Source organism: Aspergillus sydowii (assembly GCF_001890705.1).
Source record: "Aspergillus sydowii CBS 593.65 unplaced genomic scaffold ASPSYscaffold_25, whole genome shotgun sequence".
Classification (NCBI taxonomy): Eukaryota; Fungi; Ascomycota; class Eurotiomycetes; order Eurotiales; family Aspergillaceae; genus Aspergillus; species Aspergillus sydowii.
This window is the reverse complement of record NW_024467883.1, coordinates 41,251-61,095: the sequence shown is the minus strand read 5'-3', so window position 1 is coordinate 61,095 and position 19,845 is coordinate 41,251. Positions and strand designations below refer to the sequence as shown.

At 48.2% G+C, this 19,845-nt stretch overlaps 10 protein-coding genes across 10 annotated transcripts; 5 read left to right on the top strand and 5 right to left on the bottom strand.

The window, feature by feature from the left end:
• Positions 1-897: 897 nt before the first annotated feature.
• On the top strand, positions 898-2,011 carry ASPSYDRAFT_52551 (uncharacterized protein). The gene is made up of 3 exons (XM_040848506.1): positions 898-977; positions 1,023-1,258; positions 1,305-2,011. The coding sequence occupies exons 1-3, from the start codon at positions 951-953 to the stop codon at positions 1,732-1,734; spliced, it is 693 nt and encodes a 230-aa protein (XP_040695854.1). The 5' UTR covers positions 898-950; the 3' UTR covers positions 1,735-2,011.
• Positions 2,012-2,461: 450 nt separating this feature from the next.
• ASPSYDRAFT_165259 (uncharacterized protein) lies at positions 2,462-4,663 on the top strand (the record flags this gene model as incomplete). Its single annotated transcript, XM_040843338.1, has 1 exon — positions 2,462-4,663. The coding sequence occupies one exon, from the start codon at positions 2,462-2,464 to the stop codon at positions 4,661-4,663; it is 2,202 nt and encodes a 733-aa protein (XP_040695853.1).
• A 2,347-nt stretch (positions 4,664-7,010) lies between these two features.
• Positions 7,011-8,494, bottom strand: ASPSYDRAFT_719511 (uncharacterized protein). The gene is made up of 2 exons (XM_040850611.1): positions 7,920-8,494; positions 7,011-7,872 (listed from the first exon to the last, which is right to left on the bottom strand). Exons 1-2 carry the CDS (start codon positions 8,027-8,029, stop codon positions 7,134-7,136), a joined length of 849 nt encoding a protein of 282 aa, XP_040695852.1. The 5' UTR covers positions 8,030-8,494; the 3' UTR covers positions 7,011-7,133.
• Positions 8,459-9,478, top strand: ASPSYDRAFT_721863 (uncharacterized protein). The gene is made up of 2 exons (XM_040850635.1): positions 8,459-8,815; positions 8,912-9,478. The coding sequence occupies exons 1-2, from the start codon at positions 8,747-8,749 to the stop codon at positions 9,323-9,325; spliced, it is 483 nt and encodes a 160-aa protein (XP_040695851.1). The 5' UTR covers positions 8,459-8,746; the 3' UTR covers positions 9,326-9,478.
• Positions 9,479-10,108: 630 nt separating this feature from the next.
• ASPSYDRAFT_165310 (uncharacterized protein) lies at positions 10,109-11,071 on the top strand (the record flags this gene model as incomplete). Its single annotated transcript, XM_040843344.1, has 1 exon — positions 10,109-11,071. One exon carries the CDS (start codon positions 10,109-10,111, stop codon positions 11,069-11,071), a length of 963 nt encoding a protein of 320 aa, XP_040695850.1.
• A 627-nt stretch (positions 11,072-11,698) lies between these two features.
• ASPSYDRAFT_52547 (uncharacterized protein) lies at positions 11,699-12,228 on the bottom strand. The gene has a single exon (XM_040848505.1). The coding sequence runs from the start codon at positions 12,152-12,154 to the stop codon at positions 11,837-11,839; it is 318 nt and encodes a 105-aa protein (XP_040695849.1). The 5' UTR covers positions 12,155-12,228; the 3' UTR covers positions 11,699-11,836.
• Positions 12,229-14,299: 2,071 nt separating this feature from the next.
• On the bottom strand, positions 14,300-14,887 carry ASPSYDRAFT_165295 (uncharacterized protein; the record flags this gene model as incomplete). Its single annotated transcript, XM_040843342.1, has 1 exon — positions 14,300-14,887. The coding sequence occupies one exon, from the start codon at positions 14,885-14,887 to the stop codon at positions 14,300-14,302; it is 588 nt and encodes a 195-aa protein (XP_040695848.1).
• Positions 14,888-15,149: 262 nt separating this feature from the next.
• On the bottom strand, positions 15,150-15,887 carry ASPSYDRAFT_52543 (uncharacterized protein). The gene is made up of 3 exons (XM_040848504.1): positions 15,807-15,887; positions 15,693-15,761; positions 15,150-15,644 (listed from the first exon to the last, which is right to left on the bottom strand). The coding sequence occupies exons 1-3, from the start codon at positions 15,828-15,830 to the stop codon at positions 15,429-15,431; spliced, it is 309 nt and encodes a 102-aa protein (XP_040695847.1). The 5' UTR covers positions 15,831-15,887; the 3' UTR covers positions 15,150-15,428.
• A 639-nt stretch (positions 15,888-16,526) lies between these two features.
• ASPSYDRAFT_719697 (ferric reductase family protein) lies at positions 16,527-18,620 on the bottom strand. The gene is made up of 5 exons (XM_040850616.1): positions 17,983-18,620; positions 17,191-17,932; positions 17,075-17,142; positions 16,831-17,023; positions 16,527-16,762 (listed from the first exon to the last, which is right to left on the bottom strand). The coding sequence occupies exons 1-5, from the start codon at positions 18,466-18,468 to the stop codon at positions 16,662-16,664; spliced, it is 1,590 nt and encodes a 529-aa protein (XP_040695846.1). The 5' UTR covers positions 18,469-18,620; the 3' UTR covers positions 16,527-16,661.
• Positions 18,621-18,779: 159 nt separating this feature from the next.
• Positions 18,780-19,022, top strand: ASPSYDRAFT_117831 (uncharacterized protein; the record flags this gene model as incomplete). Its single annotated transcript, XM_040840325.1, has 1 exon — positions 18,780-19,022. A coding segment is annotated over one exon (243 nt), but the record flags the coding sequence as incomplete, so codon positions are not given.
• Between the last annotated feature and the right edge of the window lie 823 nt (positions 19,023-19,845).

Sequence of the window (19,845 nt, the reverse complement as noted above, 5' to 3'; positions counted from 1 at the left end):
ATAACTTTGAAGCTACCAATACGGTTCAAACCCACAACTATCTCAGCCACGGTGTACCCTTCGGAAACCTGGAGGAATCTCATAAGGCGACACGTATTTGTCCTTGGAAGGGATCTGGCTGGTGCAACGCTTGCAAACAGATTATTGATCTAGGGGGCCAAGCGCAAGACGGCCATATGTCCCAAGAACTAGTCGAACACCTAGCAAATCATCTCCTCCGCGGCGAGTCGGTTTCTTGCAGGTACGCACAACATGGATGTTAAGAAGCAGTTCTCTAACGCCTTCCAAGCAACTCTGCGCAGGCCTGACTTGTGACTGAATTCCTCGAGACAAATAGTTCGATGTTTCGGATGCTTCCTAGTTCGCGTTCTTGGATTTGCACCATGTACATGCCATTTCCTTCTCTTCTCGTTGTTGCATCCTCTGTATTGAGTTTGCCTATACTTAATCCATGATATTAAGACTCCATATCTACTCTGCAGCCCTTAAGACATGACTCAACGTAGCTTCTTGACCCATCTCGATCCAGAGGGCATCACTCCCCCGCCTGCGGGGACCCAATAACGATTTGAGACCACAGTATACGTCATATAATGCCTTTGCATTAGAGTCTGCGTGGTAATACACACGGCATTGGCACTATCTCGCCCCAAATGGACGAGACAGGTTTGGCTCTCATACTATTGCCACCTCGTTTGCACTGCGTCTCCCTCCTGCATTTTCTAGCACTGCTGGTTCCAGGACCCGCTCCTCGGCTTCCGCGGTTACTGCGGTCGGAGGGTATCAAGATCGTATTCTCTATAGATGTCAGGGAAACTATTTAGTTGGCCTACTCGGCCACCGAGAGGTATCTTCTCTGTGACTGCAACTTTTGGGCTTACCTTATCATTGGTGCGCTTTTTCCTTACTACTGTCAATTTGGAGAGCCGGTCAATACAAGTCAAGCCAAAATGCCATGGCCTTCACCAAAACAGGATGTGAGTGTCAGCCATATTTTTGTATGATATCTCTGACTAGCTTAGCTGGCCATTGAAGCCCTCCGGCCAGGGGCAAGGAGGGCGCTGTATGCTATATTCGTGTCGGCTTGCGGGAACATTGGTTCTTGTTTATCTAACTGTCCTGGTCCCAAAGATGGGAACCTCGAGGTTGACCGTGTTCAATGGTTGGAGACGGAACTTCATCAACTCGACAACCAACATGTCCAACTCCTGGCTTTCTATAATATGTGGTACGGAGGAAATGTGCTACCGGAATCTTGGTATGTTTCAGCTTGATTTATAAGGGTGACTCTAATATCTTCAAAGTGATGCTCGCGTTCCTATGACTGTGACTGTAAGTCCTGATCTGGTTCATGTGTTCTCCCAATTCAAAAGTCAGGAGGATGTTCCTATCGATGTGATGTTATATTATAACTGCAACAACCCTACAATAATCGATGTTGTTGGACATCGTGGTGAAGAGTCTGCTGCACTATTCATCCAACAGAGTTTCATGCTCATGGCCATCGGAATCGAAAAAAATGACCAAGGCAATATGGTCGTGAACAGAATACGCCGGGGCATTCTCGGCCGACTCCCCGAAAGCTCGGAGCCGACTCTGTCAGATATCCTGAACTGTCTTATAAATTGTATTCGAGCAGGCAAATATATTCCTGAGGTGGAGCGTTTTGTCCTAGAACGATGGGTCTTTGAGAACACAGTAAGTCGCTCAATCACACGAAAGGTAATCTACTAAGGATATTAAGGATATAATCCGACGAAAGGTTGCGGGTGCGTTTCATAGTGGTCTGATTACAGTTGGTGAGGCTGGTGGGCCCTGATCTGAAGGGTGGTGTCTGCAACTGATGGGGTGCCATAGGCCTAGAAGGCGAACCTGGCTTCATGCTTGTGGGTAACTGGGGATTACGGACTTGGGGCTATACGTGTATTGGAAAGACCGCCCCAGTGGCGTACTTAATCGCCACGTGCCTAGATAAGCGAGAGGACCAACCGATTTTGACTTTCGTAACAGGAAATTTGCGTCAACCGTAAAAGCCGGTACTGTTATAAAGCATTTTATCTTTAATGATCCTGCGAGGCGCCGCGAGCTTCATGGATAGCAGAAGTGCCAAGTGTCTTACAGCAATAGTCAAACTGTCATTGGCGCGTCGTTATTTGTCGCCCAGCGCCGAATCCCACATTTTCGGGTATGGGACCGTTTTGTGTATGTGCTGAATCCTTTGCGCGTGGGTCTGCGTAGCAAGGAAAGCAATATTACGCCCACGAGGTCGAAAGGCCAACAAAACCACAGTACAATCCTATTCGAAGGGACCCAAGCGATCGGACCTCGTTCATGGAGTTACCCGGCAATCCAGGGGTTGCAACGGATAAATACTTTCGCCGAGCCTCCGCTGACACTTGCGACAACAGTGTATCGGACAACGCCGCCGGGGATTTTCCTTTTATCTCCCCTCACAAAAAAGATGAGTGGAAGCAATTCCCCGGACTACAAAGCGCTTTTCCTCAAGGCAGAGGAGGAAAGAAAACAGGCAGAGCAACGACAAAGGCAGGAAGCAAAGCTGAGAAGAGAGGCAGAGGAACGACAGAGGCAGGCAGAGGACAGAGAGGGGCAGGAGAGAGAACGCAACCGACCGACGACTTTTGGAGAGTTCATCAAACATTGCCACGATCACCTCTGGCGGCCGCTGAGAGCCGAAGCTCCTTCTCGCTCCACAACAGGCACCATCCCCCCTCCTACCGGGAAATACTGCCCCATCCGACTGCGTCCATGGTCAGATTGTGCAGCGAGACAACGAGAAATTTACACATCGGTTTGCCGCTACCTACAACCTACCGAAGAGGGTGCTTCGCAGTTATTTGCACCCTTAGTTGAATTAGAAGGACTTGGTCGGCGTTTTGCACTTCGTCCGATCAGCAGTGAACAAGATCTCGAAAGCTATGAGCGGTTTGCTGTTGAGGATCATGTGCGTGATATAATCTCGGAGCTGTGCAAGATACCCGCAGCCCGTGAGGAATTCGGGCTTGGCGATGGTGTGTGGTTTGACAACCATGCTAATGCGCTGGATGACATTGAACGAGCGGGATCGGACACCCGGCTGTCTAGGCCTGACCAATTCTGCATCCACCGTGTTGACGGTGAATCCAATGCCTTACTGACTACGGTTGAATACAAGCCCCCTCATAAACTTTCAGTGGAGACTATTCGTGCAGGGTTCCGACAGATGGATTTCTGGCAGGAAGTCGTCAATCCGGACGCTATACCGACAGATGGACCGGAAAAGCTGAGGTATAATGCTGCGCGGCTAGCGGGGTCCGCGGGCGTTCAACAGTTCCATGTGATGATCCAGCAAGGACTCGGGGGCTCTTATATCACAAACGGTCTTATAGATGTACAGCTCTGGGTGCCATTCGACGATCCTACTACTTTATACTACGATGTGGGTGAGCCCGATATCGACCTAAACACAGATTTCAGAAACATTCGGGGGCCGCGCACCAGGGTTGAGAGAGCTCTGTGCTCTTGTCTGATGAGCTTTCGCACTCCTCTTCGTGATCAGGCCTGGCGGAATGCCGCGCAGGCGAAGCTACCGATTTGGCACACAAGTTTCGACAGCGTTCGCTCCCAGATCCCAGCAGCGGAATTACTACAGAACACGAGCTTGGGCTATGCTAGCTCTGAATATACTAGTCCCGAGCAGACTACCTCTGAGTACCTACCTTCATCGTCTCCAGTGGGATCGCACGTCACCAAAGGCCGTCGAGTGGCCACACGCTCCGCCTCCGGTTGTGCGCCGTCATCCGATCAGCAACCCCGAGAGGATTCTTCAGACTCTGAAGTGGACCCTGCCGCATCTGCTGGACGGAAACGGGGCTTTAGCCAAATCACATCGTCCCCTCCAGCTCAGCGGTCTGCACCTGGAACAGACCCCCAACGGAACCAAGGCGGGCAATCTCGTCCTCATGCTGCTCAGTTTTGCACACAGAGGTGCCTTATGGGTTTGCAGCAAGGCGGTGCATTAGACCCTCGCTGCCCCAATGTGGAGGTTCACTCTAGCAGCCATAATGACAGACATCCGATTAATGCGGAGGACTTAGTGAAGATGGTTAAGGCGCAGCTTGATGAGGACCTGGACCATAACTGCACCCCGATCGGTTCCTGTGGATCATACGGTGCGCCGTTCAAAGTCACGTGTGCCGCATATGGGTACACGATCATCGGTAAAGGGACGACATCGCGACTCTGGAAAGAGGTGTCGCGTGAAGCGGAAATTTATCGTGTTCTTCAGCGAGCACAAGGATCGGCAGTTCCAGTTTTTCTGGGAGCGATCGACTTGGCGAATATCTACTTCCTGCACGGCGCGGGAGAAATTCGTCATATGCTTCTTATGGGCTGGGGTGGCGAGAGCGTGGGCAGTATACATCCTGAGGAGTCCTGCCTGCGGGCGATTTCACGGTCAGTGAGGGAAATACACTCTCTCGGCGTCCTACACCAGGATCTGCGACCAGAGAATATCTTATGGAATTCTGAATTAAAGCGGGCCCTAATCATTGACTTCCATCGATGCATCCTAGATCATCGACCGATACACAAGCGGCCAGGCTCTCTTAAACGACTACGATGTGCACACAAAGAGCGTGAATCCAAAAGAGTGCGCGCGGTCTGATTGAAGGCCACCGACAAGTCCACGTTTCCATGGGCCCCAGGACTCCCTCATCATAAAAACGCTTTTTGTAGGCGCTTACGCCCGATACGCCGTACCCACAGCGCCGTCACCTCGCAGGAATGTGGAGATGGCGTGGGGATAGTTTCCTTGGAGGAATAACTGGCCTCCAGGGGGAAATTGGATAGATAGCTTTGGAGACACCGTGCTTGCTCCGCGCTGTGTCGGTGCAGCAAGATTCCGGATCACCATAGGCCCATTCCAAAAGAAGAAGCTAAACTTCGCCGCCAGCAAGAAAAGGAGGAGAAGAAACGTATTATAGAGGAAAAAAGGCAGATCCAAGCATCTAATAAGCAACTCCGCCTGCAGCAAGCTGAGGAGAAGAAATGTTAAAAAGAGGCTGTAAAGGAGGAGGCGCGGATAGCTAAGGAAGCGGAGAGTCAGCTTCAAAATGATATCAGAACTACTAAGAAGGGTAAAAAGAAGCAATCCATACCATCAAAACCTTAGAACAAGCCAGATATCATTGCTCAGACAGCTGAGGTTGTTGAGGAGGCCTCTACAATGATAAATCGTCGAGGACGCCAGATTCGCCTCCCCCACCGCTTTCGTGACGATTAAAAAGCGTATATAGGTTTTTCAGCGTGTCAAGTTTGCTACACCAAGAGATCTTTAAAAAATAGAGAATGTATGTAGTTTAAAAGCTTCAATTCAGCGGTGTTGTTGTATGTAGAAATCGGGCGCCAGGTGGGTCCGGGCGCCAGATGATTAAGCACGGTAGAGCAATTGCTCTAGCCTATTACGGATATGGTATTGTTCCCCGGCTTCTCGGCTACTCGCTACCCATATTTGTTCCCAGCTGATGGTATAAATGTTAGGCAACAGTAGGAGTACTGCGACAGAGCCAATTGCCGAAATTAGGGCCTACTGAATTAGCAATCCGGCCCTCCGCGTTTCATGGTATGGATGGTATGGTGGAAAGATAGGGGATTTCTAGAATTAAGTTCAAGAATTATTCCCCAATTATATAAGAGGAAAAATCTTCCTAAGACAGGGAACGGCAATTCTCTGTGTTCGTGCTAAGTGTTTCTGTTACCGATGTCATAAGGTTGTGGTGATTCAAATTATCTCCTGTGGTATTCGTCACCGTGGGAGATTCTCGGATTGCCTGCTTGGGCCATGACAGGGTGCAACACCTATGTGCTTTGCTTAAGGCGGATTCAGGGCTAGATCGACATGTACCCACAAGTAAAATCATTTTATAGCTTCTATAAACTCCTTTATTCCGCATTCCGTGGCCGTAATCTGCATTACTGAGGACCGATGCACAAGCGTCCAGGCTCTCTCAAGAGCTTACGATGTCTAAAGAACGTGAATCCAAAAGAGTGCGCGTGGTCTGATTGAAGGCCACCGGACAAGATCTTGTTTCCATGGCCCCGACGACTCCCTTATCCTAAAAGCGCCTTTCGTGGGCGCTTACGCCTGATGTGCTGTACCCTCTGCGCTTTCACCTTGCAGGAATAGGGAGATGGCCTGGGGATAGTTTCCTTGGAGGAATAACTGGCCTTGGATCGGAATAGGATAGGTGGCTCTGGAGACACCATATTTGCCCTGCACTACATTGACGCGACAAGATTCCGGTTCATCACAGGGCCCTTACAAAACTTTTATCACCGATAGGCCCCCGAACGCGGTAGAACCTTTCCGTATTGGCTCGTGGAAGGTTCGACTAGGTTTTTTGCCCACAATATTAAATCACGTGGTAAGACGAACTAAAATTCTCCTGCAAGGCGCAAATGAATTTTCGAGGCACATAATTATCCTCGGACAGAGCGCGGTGTTTTGCGCGAGGACGAGACAGGAACTCTATATAGAAATACTGGCATCCAAATTTTTCAAAGGATCGCTTCCTGGTCCGTGGCGCAGTCAGAATTAGCCACTACTTCAGAGAGCTGATCCTTGTTGAGTAGATAAGCCATCCCCTATCCGGTCTCTTCGCAGACGAACATCCTGTTGTCAAATCCATCAAAAATCTCCTCGGGATAACCCTCGAGGAAAGGAAATCAACAAAGAGCTCTGACAATGACTTCAGTGAGGAATAACTAGCAATCCCAAGGTTGTCAAATTCTGAAGCAGCATGAAGTGTTCGTAGGATATATCGGGTTCGCAAAGCTAAAACAGAAGGCTGCTGTATAGCTCCGACCATGGGTAATGCGAAGTGAAACATTATATAAAATCAAGTCTTCGCAAGCACCTAGCTATATACATTTGCCGCAGCAAGCTTTGAGCGATGCGGGGCGCTTGATAGGTCAAGCATCAGTAGCCCGTTCTTTCAATGAAGGATCACCTTGGCTCGATTAGACTATAATTAAACAGGCCTGCCACTTCCTCACTGCATGATAACCCAGAATCCAGCAAGCCAGCCCTTCTGCAGACGTTCTCACAGCTCCTTGACTATCACCCTAACAGATACCTAAAGACCATTACCAAGTGTGTTAAGCAAAAGGGCGGCTAGGGATGGCTGTTCCCGCAAAAGTATCTGGAATCCTTTATTACGCAAAAATAATCCAAGATATCGAATAACATAATGACGCAGCATTATTATTATATTCTCGCATAATCTTGCGTCGGCGCCAAATACAAAGTTAAACAATCGAACAATGTCTCCAATCCGATCTTTGTAAAGCGGAACAGCATGTAGAAGATATAACAACTTAAAGAGGCAGATGTCACGCAGCTCTTGAAGTTCATACCTTGCTGCAAATACATGCAGACGCGCGTGAGTGAGAAGCGCTTCAGTATAGTCCTCCGCAGGGTTGTAAGAGCACTGCGACCCCTCGGAAGGCCGCGGTTGAATATGTCTCACAATATAATTTGCAAACAAATGCACTGAGTCGGAATCCCTGAAGAGGTTACCCTCTAGGACAGATGCACGCTCCTGCTCTGGTTTTTCCGGTCCACCAGAAGTAAGGCCTGGTGGCGGATCATCACTGGGCAACGCGATTGAGTAGTCTCCGGTGTATAAGTACTGAGACACGAGGCTAAATATATGCCTATCTGCATCCTTAATTACGAGAGATTCATCGCCCGCAAATTTACCGGAATTTGCATCGAACCAGGGCGTTGCGCGTGACTTAAGCACCTCTCCATGAATGAAAACTTCTTCACAATTAGTGCCCACGGTAAATTTCAGGGGCTTGGACAAGAACACTCTATAATATTGTCAGCCGTGTCTCATTCAGGGAATTATTCATCCTACTTGTTGTTGCGCGCCGCCATCATAGGAGTCAAGAGAGCTGAAATACCAAAGGAATTTCTGGGCTTGCAGGTGTACTTCGTACGGCGTTTGCGATTTACAATAATCGACATTTGGTGGAATTTGGTCGGAGATATTTACCATTCTTATACTGTGAATTACACCCTCCAGTAGGATAATGTAAGCAGCATGAGAAAGTCCTTCCCTACGGTTGCGATGAGGTATCAACATAAGGTATTAACTGGCGGGGAAATTCCAGTGGAGCGCGCCGCCGACAAGACAGCTCGCTTTTCCACGACGACAGTTACAAAGACCGGAGTCTCCTAAGTTTGGACGAGACAGCCAATTAACGGATTGTTGATTGATGCGCACGACTCAGGAATTGGTGAAAATAAACAGACTATACTACCAATAAGCCGCTTTTCGCAAGGCTTAGTGGCGCGATAAGTGAAAGAGGGAAATTCTGATACTAGAACTTCCTAACGCAGTGATTTGTTGTGTAACGAAAGAAATAGCTTCCAAGGCTACATCCAACTCAGTAGCTCCCAGCCTGGCCAAATATCTGGGTACGGCGCAGCTCAACTCTCCATCGATGATTCTGCGATGCGCGAAGGCCCAAAGCGAGCGGGGATGTCGGATGAGACTGGAGGGGCAACAGGATTCAGCTCCTTCCCCGTATCGGCAGGCTGAGTAGCCCCCCTAGTTCGCCCAAACAGTCCGCAGTTCGATTCGCTTGTCCCCAAAAACCGCCTGCTGTTCTCCAGCAATACTGACCGCTCTCGATATCACTCATCATTGGCAAAGAGGGACGACCTTAGAGTAATGTAACCATGCTTTGCTCCCTTCTTTTCTTATCTTCTTGCTTTGGAACACTGGCCCAGTGGTTACGATTTGGATCGGTAGATCTCCCCAGCGAGTGGCCCTCAATCAGGTGGCGACTGTCGTGTTAGTTTCCAACGACTTGCTTGCTGACCAGGGGGATTTTCTCCCCGAAGCTCATCTCACTCTCGACGCTTGCTCCCGGGGTGAGCAAGGTGAGCAAGCATGACCATTTTGATTCAGAGAGTTTCTCTTTGTTTCGATTGTGTGTCCATTTTCGGCTTATCCTTTCCTTTTATGACATGGGTGGGAAGCCCTTATCCAATCAATATCCCTGCACAACAACAGCGCACATTATCATTATCCCATTGGACAGCTCATACATTTCGCCCCATGGCCAATCCTTGGCCAGCAATAGGGCGCTAGAACGGAATACGGCTCCCATTACATTTCGTCTTTCAACAACTGAGGTCAAGGGTGATCAAAGATGTTCAAGGATAGCGCTTCTGAATTTCTTCAGGTCTTTCTGCTACTCAGTTTACCGCGAAACATCGATAATCTCTTATCTGGGTCCAGCGAAAGTGAGATGAAACTCACTCCGAGTTCAAAAGTCGCTGGGCTACCTGTCGAGTGTGGCCTTTATCTCAAAAACTATGGCTCTTTCCGAGCGATTGATTCTGCTCACCCTGCTCACCCTGAGCTTGTCTCCAGTTCAGGGAGTGCTCCCGGAGCATCACTGAGCATCTTTGATTCTGGATAGTTGGTCTCTCCTGTCTTTTCCACCCACCGACTCATACTTCTGCTCACTTCCCAAACTCTCCATCTCATTAGGCCGAAGTCCCAGGGTAACTTTGATCGATTTATCAGTGCGATACTACCCTCTTATAGCTTTTTAGATGAAAGAGTATCTTCGAGTTGTCATTGCCATGCTCTCCAGCCTCCCTGCAGCTGAAGCAACAGAGCTTCTTGTAGCAGAGTTTCTCTCTTATTTTCCGGCATCGACGGATATCAAAGAGCAACAACAGACTACGACCCAGGACTACGAGGCGTTCTCTTTTCCCAGTGGAGACCATGGTCTGTATTTTACATCCAAACCCTCCATTGCTGCGTGGTCCGCTGCTAACCACATCATGTGCTTGAGTGTAGATATATTTTCTTTCCTAAATATTTCCGACGACGACGAAGGACCTCGGATCTTGCCACAATCTCTGACTACTTACGAAATCCCCGAAAGTATACCGGCTACCGTCAACGCTCGCGGCTTAAACGAGGAGATAGTAACATCGCCTGCCCCACTCACCCCAGATGAGTTAAGCTCCAATAACTTGACGAATAAATACATGAAAACAGAGTCGAATGAGAGCAAGTCTTCCATGTCTAGCCCGCAGGAACTGTTTGCCCAAGAACAAATAAACAATTTTGCCCCGAGAAGCTCATCCCCACCATCATCTTCATCATCTTCATTTCCCGGAGCTAACAAGGTGGGGACCACTCTGAAAGAAGCTGCTAGTCCATCCAAAATAGCGAAGAAATTTGGAGAGAGGCAGAAAAAATCCAAAAGAGCTCAAGGTCTTGCAAACTTGGGACAGACTACAGACGAAGTTTGTCCGGAACCTCTGACGATTGTATCCTCGAACACGTTACCGATTGTGACTGTTGACGCTGTGCCACCGTCTACACCTGTGGTCGAGGACCAGAAGGTCACAATAATTCAGTCAATGTGTAAAGCGGCTACTGCTAAGGACTTGAGCGTCTCCGAAGCTTTACTTGTCAAGGAGGTAGGCGATGGTGCTCTGTTCATGGATTTTCAGGCATTCTCTAAGATAGTCGGCGGGCCGTTGCAAATGGATGAACGGATGCTTTGCTCGTTTAATATTCCTACCCATCGCTTCGCATCCTCCCAGGCAGCTTGTGAGGAGTATTTTAAAGTCTTACGACCGAGCCGAGATCGCAAATGGAAGCCAAATACCCCTGCCGAGGAGATTCGTCAACGGATCATCCAGGTGTTACTACACTTGTCATGTGAGGAACTCGTTAGGGAAATAGAGGAGAAAGAATCAAGTGGGATACTGGTAATACCTGATCGAAAGAAGAGAAACAACCGGACGATTGCTCATGACTGGATCCTGGAGGCCACTTACGGGGACCAAAATCCGAAGGAAGTACGGAAACACATTTCGGAGGAGTGTCGTTGGGGTGATCGCTGGTGGAGGTTAGCAAGCCGTGACGGGTTAGGCATCCTACTACTCGCTAGCAAGTTCCTGGCTAAGTATATGTATTACCCCATTCCTCCTTTTCTGACCTTGTTCAGTAAGCCTTGCTCATCGCTAGAATAGAGGAACAAGGACTCAGTTCAAAGTTGGAATGATCGACGCGCTTGCCCTCTATATACGAAACACCCACCCCAAGCTGGTAGATTTGTTTCAATCCCTGGCCCCGATTACCTGCGAGATAATGCTCGGGGGAGCCTTCTCTCTCTGTGAGGGTAGTGAGATAATGGAGATCCTTGGGGCACACAACTGAGGCGGTCTCAACAGTTTAGTTCTTCTCCCAAAGCAGAGAATTATGAGATCCAGATCTGCCGCTAGAGTTAAGGAATACGAGCGGATGCGGGGCTGTTCAGGTCAGGGAGGCATAGACGGGGAGCGGGAGTCTTCCTCGAGCAGATGGGTGTTTCTAACTCAAATACTTTATTCGTTAAGATATTGGAGGTTTTCGGTGCCCCTTGGTGGAGTACCCCATTTGGAGGCCACGGGTTCGATTCCCGTCGCCGGCGCCACATTTATCTACCCAGCCGGTCTCTGTGGAAAGACGGGGCAATGGAGTACCCCAACCTTTTCAAAGGGTAAAGTGGAGACAATCAAAAGGCCCTATCAGGCGAGGCTCAAAGTTCGCTTTCAGGAAGCTTGGAACATCATATTTGAATTACAATCAATGTATTCAAAATAGTGAGGTTACTCACTGTAACAGACAATCAAATCGTTTCCTTGTTCAATAATAAAACTCTATCTCGCTGAAGGTTCTCGCTGTAGGTACACGCACAAGAGTAAACAATAAAGATATATACATCAGGCTGGTGAGTCCAGGTCCGGTATAACGATTTACAATGCAAGTTTCATAGCTGATTTCTCCGGGGACCTGTCAAGCATGCCTATCAACACAGCAGAATCATGTGGCGTATCCTTTATGTCTTTTTCGTCCAGCTCCTCCAGCAAATATCCCCCATGCTGATCTGGATTGTTGCAGATCTCAAGGAACTTACTTAAGCGGGCACTACACGCACGCAGGAATTCACCACGATTTCTGCCCAATGTATCTAAAAGCACACGGAAGTCGGTGTCTGCAAGCCGTTGAATTCTGCAGTTCATCAGTTCACAGATTATTTGCTCTCCAGTTGGGAAACTCTTACTCCCGGTCATTTATCTGCCAGGTGCCATCCACGGGAATAAGCGCAAGAATTTCTGTTCCAAACTCCTCTTTGAGGTTGCGTAAGTTTCGGCCTTTACTTAGTCGATTTTTAAGTGTGGTTAGTTTTATTTCATAATCTTCTGTGTTCTTGTCAAGCAATGGATATGACTCGTCCATCATTGATACGAGGGCCAGCCCTTCTGCACGTGGGAGGCGTGATCGGTTCTCCGTAGCCATTCTCAGCCGTCTGTCTTGCTGGGGCTTATGCTTCTCCACCAGCGCATCCCGCTGATCTACCAGCTGTACAAGGAGATAACGTTCCATTATTGTACTCGCAGCAAACGAGGAGACTAACCGATCCAGAGATCTCATATTTTCCACAACACTGTTTGTCCGAGCAAAGGGAATCTTCACCATGTTACTCCGGAGGTGGTGAGCTGCATTCTTTAGTTGCACAAAAGCATCCTGGCTACCTATAGCAAAATAGAGCCGAGCAAGAAAATCAGCGTTATTGGGGTTCTGGCAATGCTCCGCAAAATACTTGCGTATGACTCGTACTGGAACGGTATCATTCGTGATCACTGGCTGTTCAACAAACTCCAATTTCCTTTTCTTCGACTCTTTTCTTGCTTTCGTTCCGAGTCCCTGGTTCGATGGGGGTTTTCTCCTGGTTAGCTTTGGTATGATTGAACCTGCACCATCATCTTTGCTGTCTGCTGGGCCGTCAGAGCTTCGCGGGCTTTGGAAGTATTCCACTGCAAGGTTACGAATAAGTACCTGATGAGAGTTTCTTTTTGGTGCTAGTCAAGCGGTCGCTTGAGCTAGGGTTCTGGGGCAAACCGGAACTTGATGTCTGGCTATGGCTTTGGTGCCATTTCTCTTTGTCTTCATCATCCGTGTTCTGGTTGCTCCTCACAATACCATCATCGGCGCTCGACCTTCGTGACAGAACTGAGGCTTGTCTCTCTACATCTATAGTAAGGTTGGGTGTTGATGCATTCAGGCGAGATGGAACATAGAGCATCTCTCCATTTGGGGCATCGCTGTTCTCCGTAAAATGAAGCGGCGTGTTCTCCTCGTTCGACACGATGTCGTCCAAGAAGCTGTCGCTACATGGTCCGTCTTGGTTGATGGTTTCCTTGAGCTCAGTTCCAACAGATCCCAAGAACTGTGTCAGCCAGTCATAGATAATGGGGACTTCATCGGAGTAGGAGTTTAATAGTTCACGGATCTTATGATGGAATGTTTCTTCGAGTTTGTTGAGTTCCTATTGAGACGCTTGTTAGAGCCACTTATACGCATACTAGACGGTTATCTTTTTTGCCAAACCTCTTTTATCATGGTGCTAAGGAATTAAGCGCACGGTATCTACTCTCAGCTGGTTGAGCTTTGTAGGAGAGGAATTACCAACTGAGACCCTGAGGAGTGGTTGCGCGGGCGGGCAGTTCATCGCAGAAGGTTCGAGGAGGTTCTTTGACTTTAGACTAAGTCACGTGGTAGAGCTATCTGAAAAACTTTTGCAGGACGCAAATAAATTTTCGAGCTAATTAAAAACTAGTTGTCAACCAAGCACATCGTTTTGCGCAAGGCCAAGGACATATAAACCGAGATACGCATGCAGCTATTCAAGCTTTTTGAGATGCGTTTGATGATCCATGGCGCATGCACAACAGTGGAGAGCTAGCTGATCCTCGGGTAATCACCACATGGCGCCACATTTTCCGAGGATGTATACAAGTAAACACTCCACTTCAAAGTAGGCCACATTACTGTACTACTAAGGCATCGACGCATATTGCAGATTACTTCATATCATACTATATTATGCCAAGCTACCCGCAGCTTCGTGTTTGAAGATTTCCGCAAAACGCCTGAACTCCGCAGCAGCAGATTTTGCAATTTTTTCTGGGTTGCATGTTTCCCATCTCTCAGAAGAATCTTGGATATCTAGACGCTCCTCGATTATCTGGCCAAAGATTTCTTTTAGCTCGCTACCATCATGGATAGAGAAACTTCCCGCCAGCATTATGTTTTGAACAATACGTGCGAGTGAGTGGAAAAAAGCCACAAGTTTAGGGTAGGTGTTCCTAATATAGATGGCGAGCGCGTCGACCATGTGAACTTGAAACTGAGTATTTCTCCCTCTGGTCATGTGATTAGCAGGTCTCATAATTCCATACCCGGTATACATACATATGCTTAGCCAAATGATCACTAGCAAGGAGCAGAACCCCCAACCCAGTGTTGCTTGCAATCTTCCACCACCGATCTCCCCAGCGACACTCTTCTGAGATGCATTTCCGGATTTCTTTAGTATCCGTGCAACCATAAGCGTCTTGTAGGATCCAATCATGGGCTACGGCTTGTATTTGCCTGCCCTGCCGGTCAATAGACAACGATCCATCTTCTTCTCTCTCGCTTATTTCGCTGACAAAGTCTTGATAAGTGAGATGGAGTAGTACCTGCACGATACGTTGACGTATGAAATCAGCTAGAGATTTTGGCTTCCATTTTACGTTTTTTTCTGGCCATAGGACTTTGTAGTAAACCACACTTGCTTCTCGCAAAGACTTGAAAGAATAGGCAGGTATTCGAAAGGTGTACTCGTTGCAGCTGTCAATCCGGAGAGAGTTCAAGACATTTATGAACTCTGAAAACCTCATAGAGATGGAACTTGCGCCAGCAGTCTTGACTGACAGAGCTTGAGAGGCACCTAAGGATTTGCCAACACTGGCTTTGTACATTCACTGGATCAGGGTAACCGTTTCGCGCTCTGCTGTAGATATTGCAGATGCACAAAGAGCCTTTCCCAGTAGGCTCTGGTTTAGTATTGATGGCGATACGTTGCGTATGGTTTTATTCCCAGTCACCTTAGTCGGTCCTTTTCTTCGGGTCATTTTCTTTTCCACTCTTGATGGTGCAGCGGCCTGTTTTGAAGAGACCGCAGCGTTAGTCGCGCCAGTTTCTACAGGACTGGGCTGGGCTTGGAGGCCGTCGGTCGAGTCCCTCTGTTCGGGTATTTCTTCCTTGACGAGGGCCTGATATTTCACAACGCTGCATTTGAGATCGTGCGGGGCAGGCTGGAGAACCCATTTAAGTAACTCTTCGTCCAAGCCGCCTGGGCCGAGTAACGTACTCGGTGCACTCTGAGAGGCACAATCCGTGATAGACGAGGGGAGGAAATGCTGATCATATGGCGTTTTATAATTATCGGCAGGAACTTCTAGGAATTCCTCTAGCGATAAGCCTAGATTAGAGGGAGCCTGTGGTTAGCACGGGGCCAGCTTATGGAACGAGAGAATTCAGAGTCAGACTTTTCGACCCTGGCGAAAATAGCCATTCAACTCCACCCATATTATAAGTCGGTAGTAGAAAGTCGTGCCAAACATGAGCGTTACTCAACAACTTTGACTCATTTCGAACTTCGTGCAGCAGCTGGGATGCTTCTGAAGAAGCGTAGCTGGATAAAATCGCGAAAACAAGATCAAAACATGTTTTAACCTATTACTCTCGTTATATACCATTGTCCCACAGAGCTGGGGAGCTTACCTTTGGATGTCTGCCTAAAGAGCGTAAATAAGAAACGGTATAGGGATCGTCGCTGATACTGTAGGATTCCTGCTGGGATGAGCAGAGCACTTCCAAGAGGCCCTAGGTGTTTACCTGTATTTCAAGATCGTAACGCATCCTTTCTCTCCCCGATTATCGTTAGCCAGGCGTTTGATGTTAGAAAAAGCAGGTAAGTTAGTCTTGGAAGCGTTAGAGGAGCAGAAAAGGCAAAAAAACACAGAAAGAGGAAAGGACGTTGAGGCTGTTCGCAATGGGCAGAACAAAAACAGGAAAGAGACGGTAGTCGAATGCCAGCACCTTTTGGGGTCGCAGAGGGCAGGCTGTGGAACAGGCCCAAAAAGCCACAATTCTGTCAGGCCACACGTTTCGGAGGGCCGTGGCTTTTGACAGTCATTTTGGTAGCATGGCTACAAGAACGCGGAGTCGCCGTCCCAGGCCAAAGCCAGAAAGAACGTGGAAGGAACTTCGAGTCCAGAGCTCGATTTAGCCAGAATAACGAGATCGATTTGATCACCCAAGTGCCAAGAGTCTAGCGAGGTAATTAAACCGAAAATTCCCGAGTACATACTGCTTAGCATTATCCTTAATTGGGAAAAGCTGATATTTTATCCGTTCGCTAATCCCAGAACTCGAAGTACCTGCATCAGCGCCAGCATGTAAATTCACGCCGAAGTCCATCAAACTAGCAAATCAGGAAATTATCATATGTGGCGAAAGTAGCAATTTTATTTTTTTTCCCCGTAATTCTTTAAAGATCATAGACTAGTAGCAAAATAGCGAAAAGTGAAAAGACGCGAAGTGGAAAAGAAAGAAAGTAGGAAAAGCGGGAAAAGGGAAACTACGGGGAGAAAAAGAAGACCGGGCTTGAACCCCAACCGAGAAAAACCCTGCCGGTGATAAAGTCGATGCAAAGTGTTAAAATATGACTTTGCTTAGAACTCCTAGAAATCAAACCGGCTGGTATTCCACTTCGTGTAATCTGACTTTCTGATGCAGGTATTTGCGGGTGATCTCCCTTAGCTCATCCCTCACTGCATCCGTGGCCGACACTAAGTCCCAAATTAAACCCCAAATCAAGCATGCAACGAAGTGACAATGTGCAAGTGAGGAAACTCACCCATCACTAGTACTTTACCCCGCTCCTCTTGAACGTTGGAGACTCGAGGGATATAGTCCCCTGATACTTCTGCCAACATGATAGCCTCATATTCTGGGGCGCCATTGTAAATCACAGCCCGGTGGTGCTGTCCAAACAACTTTTCATTCACCGCTTTCTTCTGGGATACCAGATGGAATGACATCTCAAGAATCTATACTCGAGTCAGCCGCAATCCCGCCACATAAGCTAAAATTCGCATTACGTAGCCGTCATCGAGCACATCATCATCCAATAAGCTGTTCAGCAATGGTTCGGCGGCAGTCGCAATATCTACCTCTGTAAGCTTTGGATATTATCGAAGGACACGATTTTACGAACCCATCGACCGCACTTGCCACACAAGGTGCACACGACGAACCCGAGCCGAGGAAGTGTTGTAACCATAGAGGAGTTGTTTAATGTACGGGGCAATACCAGCAATACCAAAATCACTGGCGACTGCTAGTACAGTCTCATACCCACCTACTGGCTCGCTTCTGCCGTACGGACCACTTACAAAGGCTGTGAATGATGCGGTTCCTCTCACCGCTGCTCGTGCTCTCAGCTGTTCTGTGAGTCCTCGACGTGTCTGCACGAACAACTCCAGACCATCTTGGCTTTCCGGGGACCAGGAAGTGACCATAAATGGATGGGCTTGTAGCCACGAGGACAAGCTAACAGAAGGCATCCAGAGGTATACATATTGACCGGCCTTCACGCGCATGGGCCTTGGGAGTTCCACACTGATCTTCAACGGTGTACCCTCAAGCCGATCATTCTTTGCATCCTTGGGTTCTGTTTCCGCCTCGCACACGACGGATGCGTAAGGGTAACCTCTAGATGGCAGAATACCGTTTTGGTAAAGGAAAAATAGGGCTTGTGAGACTGTTGTTAGCAGTAGGATGCCAAGTACAATATATAAGTAGCCTCGAGGGAATATCGACTTGGAGGGGAGGTGGCGCCAGATCGCATATATGCACAAGGCAGCGAGGCCCTGGTGCATGCGGAGAAATATTTCAAACGCAAGACGGCGGATCATTGGAAGTGAGGATAGCATCAAAGCTATTATTGACACGGCGCCCTACAAACGGATCAGCTAAAAATTGTATCGCAGTGGTCCTTCAGTCATACAATAACGGCAAAAAGATTATCTTGGTCATGAAGCAAGAACTTCTGCTGTTTGAATACTGCTATGGTAATATGCAGGGCGAGAAGGGCGGTCGTCATCCATGCTACAGCTCCGTGGACTCGCCGACAGGTGTGGAACGACACCCCAATAATGTGGGCGAGAAGGCATAGCTGCAAGAATGGGAAAAGCAAAGCCATATTGAGAAGTGACATGCTTCCAGCTCGCCGACCAACCTCGCTAATCGATGAAGCGCGGAAAGTCACGAAGAAAATATTAAGCACTCCGTACGCAAGTGCAAATAAAACTGCTACTCGAGTCCAGGGCCCCATAAAACTATGCCGACCAAGGAGATAGGGATATGTGAGGTGCTTCGAAATCCATCGCGAGAGTGTCTCAGCTAGGACTTTAACCGACGGGGCAACCTGCATCAGAGCCAGAAGCAGGAAAATGCCGCCTGCAGCAATAATGTACAAGGTGATGAATTCCATTGTCACTTTTTATGGAGCAAAGAAGACACAGTTAGGGAGTAACAGTGACAATCTACCGGAGGACTCAGCCTTTAAATAATAGAAGGTTGACGCCGTTTATAATAGCCCCATATCATGGGTCTTAGTCACCGCAAAGATTGGAGGGTTGAAGTCATTTTGTCATGGTGATAGGCCCAAAGGAACAGTAAACGTACACTATGGCGTGGCGTTCGACGAGCCCCTGGAAAGGTATTTATATGCCCTGATACCCCGGGAAGCAGAAGCATTTGGTACCCGGGAAATCTCAACCAAACACCCAGAAAGAAATGGAACGTCAAACTGCAGCAAAATCACGCAGATCGGACAGTCCGCGGGCGAGGAGCCAGCAGAAATACAGGCTCCGAAAGACTTTATTTAAAAATGCAAACAAATATGGTGCTGAATGTGACGCTGATGTCTGCGTGATCCTTCGAACGCGGGGAGACGGCAGGACCTTTGTTTTTAATACTGACTCATTCGAAAAATTTCTGCCTATACTGCAAGACCTGGTGCGAGTGAGTATGATCAAATATATGGCAAGTAAACTTACTTTGTCAGGACCGACACTATCCACCACCAGTCAAAAAGACCCCAAAGGATTTTACAGATGAAGTTGCGAACCAAAACCCAGCCAGTGACACCCCCCCCCCCCCATCTGGAAAGTCAGGCAGGCGATTGAATATGGATGTTCAAGTTGATGGGTCTAGTATTACATATACATAGCAAATGCATGAAAGTTTGACCGCTTTTGCACATTACCTCGTGTCGAACTTTACCGCTCAGCTAAAAAAAGGTGTCAAGACACTATTTCTAGTTAATACGGTGTACATTTCATCTTCGACACCTTGATTTCCTGCTACTGTAACCCGAAACCTAAAGTAACGTATCTCTGGCAATGCATTAGCCTCTTCTAGTTCATCCAGGAGCATACCAAGGAGTATGCGCACTTTCGTATAGGTAGGCTGGTTAAGAGAGTCCAGCCACACGCCGCTCGTGGCTCGTATCTCTCGTGGAGTACTGTGCCGCTCAGATGAGTAATACGTGAGGCTGGAAGTGCTTAGTGAGTATAACAGACCAACTTTATCATCCCGCCCCTCCGTCTCACTCACCAGTAATATTTGAGAAAAACACTTGCGCCATGCAAAGGAAAAGCGCCAATGCCGAGGGTCCACACTGGACCGAGTACCTATGTTCCGAGGCGTGCACGGTTCGAATGATGGATGTAGGGATATGGTCTGCAAGCACCATTTAGAGGCCAGCACCATTCGAGGGCCAGCACCATTTCGAGGGCCAGCACCATTTCGAGGGCCAGCACCATTTCGAGGGCCAGCACCATTTCGAGGGCCAGCACCATTTCGA

Coding starts and splice junctions, on each gene's coding strand:
- ASPSYDRAFT_52551 (XM_040848506.1), top strand. CDS start 951: ATGCCATGGCCTTCACCAAAACAGGAT. Junction 978..1,022: donor GGCCTTCACCAAAACAGGAT/GTGAGTGTCAGC, acceptor TGACTAGCTTAG/CTGGCCATTGAAGCCCTCCG. Junction 1,259..1,304: donor AATGTGCTACCGGAATCTTG/GTATGTTTCAGC, acceptor ATATCTTCAAAG/TGATGCTCGCGTTCCTATGA.
- ASPSYDRAFT_719511 (XM_040850611.1), bottom strand. CDS start 8,029: ATGTCGATTATTGTAAATCGCAAACGCCGTACGAAGTACACCTGCAAG. Junction 7,873..7,919: donor ATGGCGGCGCGCAACAACAA/GTAGGATGAATA, acceptor ACAATATTATAG/AGTGTTCTTGTCCAAGCCCC.
- ASPSYDRAFT_721863 (XM_040850635.1), top strand. CDS start 8,747: ATGCTTTGCTCCCTTCTTTTCTTATCTTCTTGCTTTGGAACACTGGCC. Junction 8,816..8,911: donor AGTGGTTACGATTTGGATCG/GTAGATCTCCCC, acceptor TTCTCCCCGAAG/CTCATCTCACTCTCGACGCT.
- ASPSYDRAFT_52547 (XM_040848505.1), bottom strand. CDS start 12,154: ATGACCGGGAGTAAGAGTTTCCCAACTGGAGAGCAAATAATCTGTGAA.
- ASPSYDRAFT_52543 (XM_040848504.1), bottom strand. CDS start 15,830: ATGCGTTACGATCTTGAAATACAG. Junction 15,762..15,806: donor GTTACGATCTTGAAATACAG/GTAAACACCTAG, acceptor TCATCCCAGCAG/GAATCCTACAGTATCAGCGA. Junction 15,645..15,692: donor CTTTAGGCAGACATCCAAAG/GTAAGCTCCCCA, acceptor CGAGAGTAATAG/GTTAAAACATGTTTTGATCT.
- ASPSYDRAFT_719697 (XM_040850616.1), bottom strand. CDS start 18,468: ATGGAATTCATCACCTTGTACATTATTGCTGCAGGCGGCATTTTCCTG. Junction 17,024..17,074: donor ATGTGCTCGATGACGGCTAC/GTAATGCGAATT, acceptor ACTCGAGTATAG/ATTCTTGAGATGTCATTCCA. Junction 16,763..16,830: donor GGGTAAAGTACTAGTGATGG/GTGAGTTTCCTC, acceptor TTTGGGACTTAG/TGTCGGCCACGGATGCAGTG.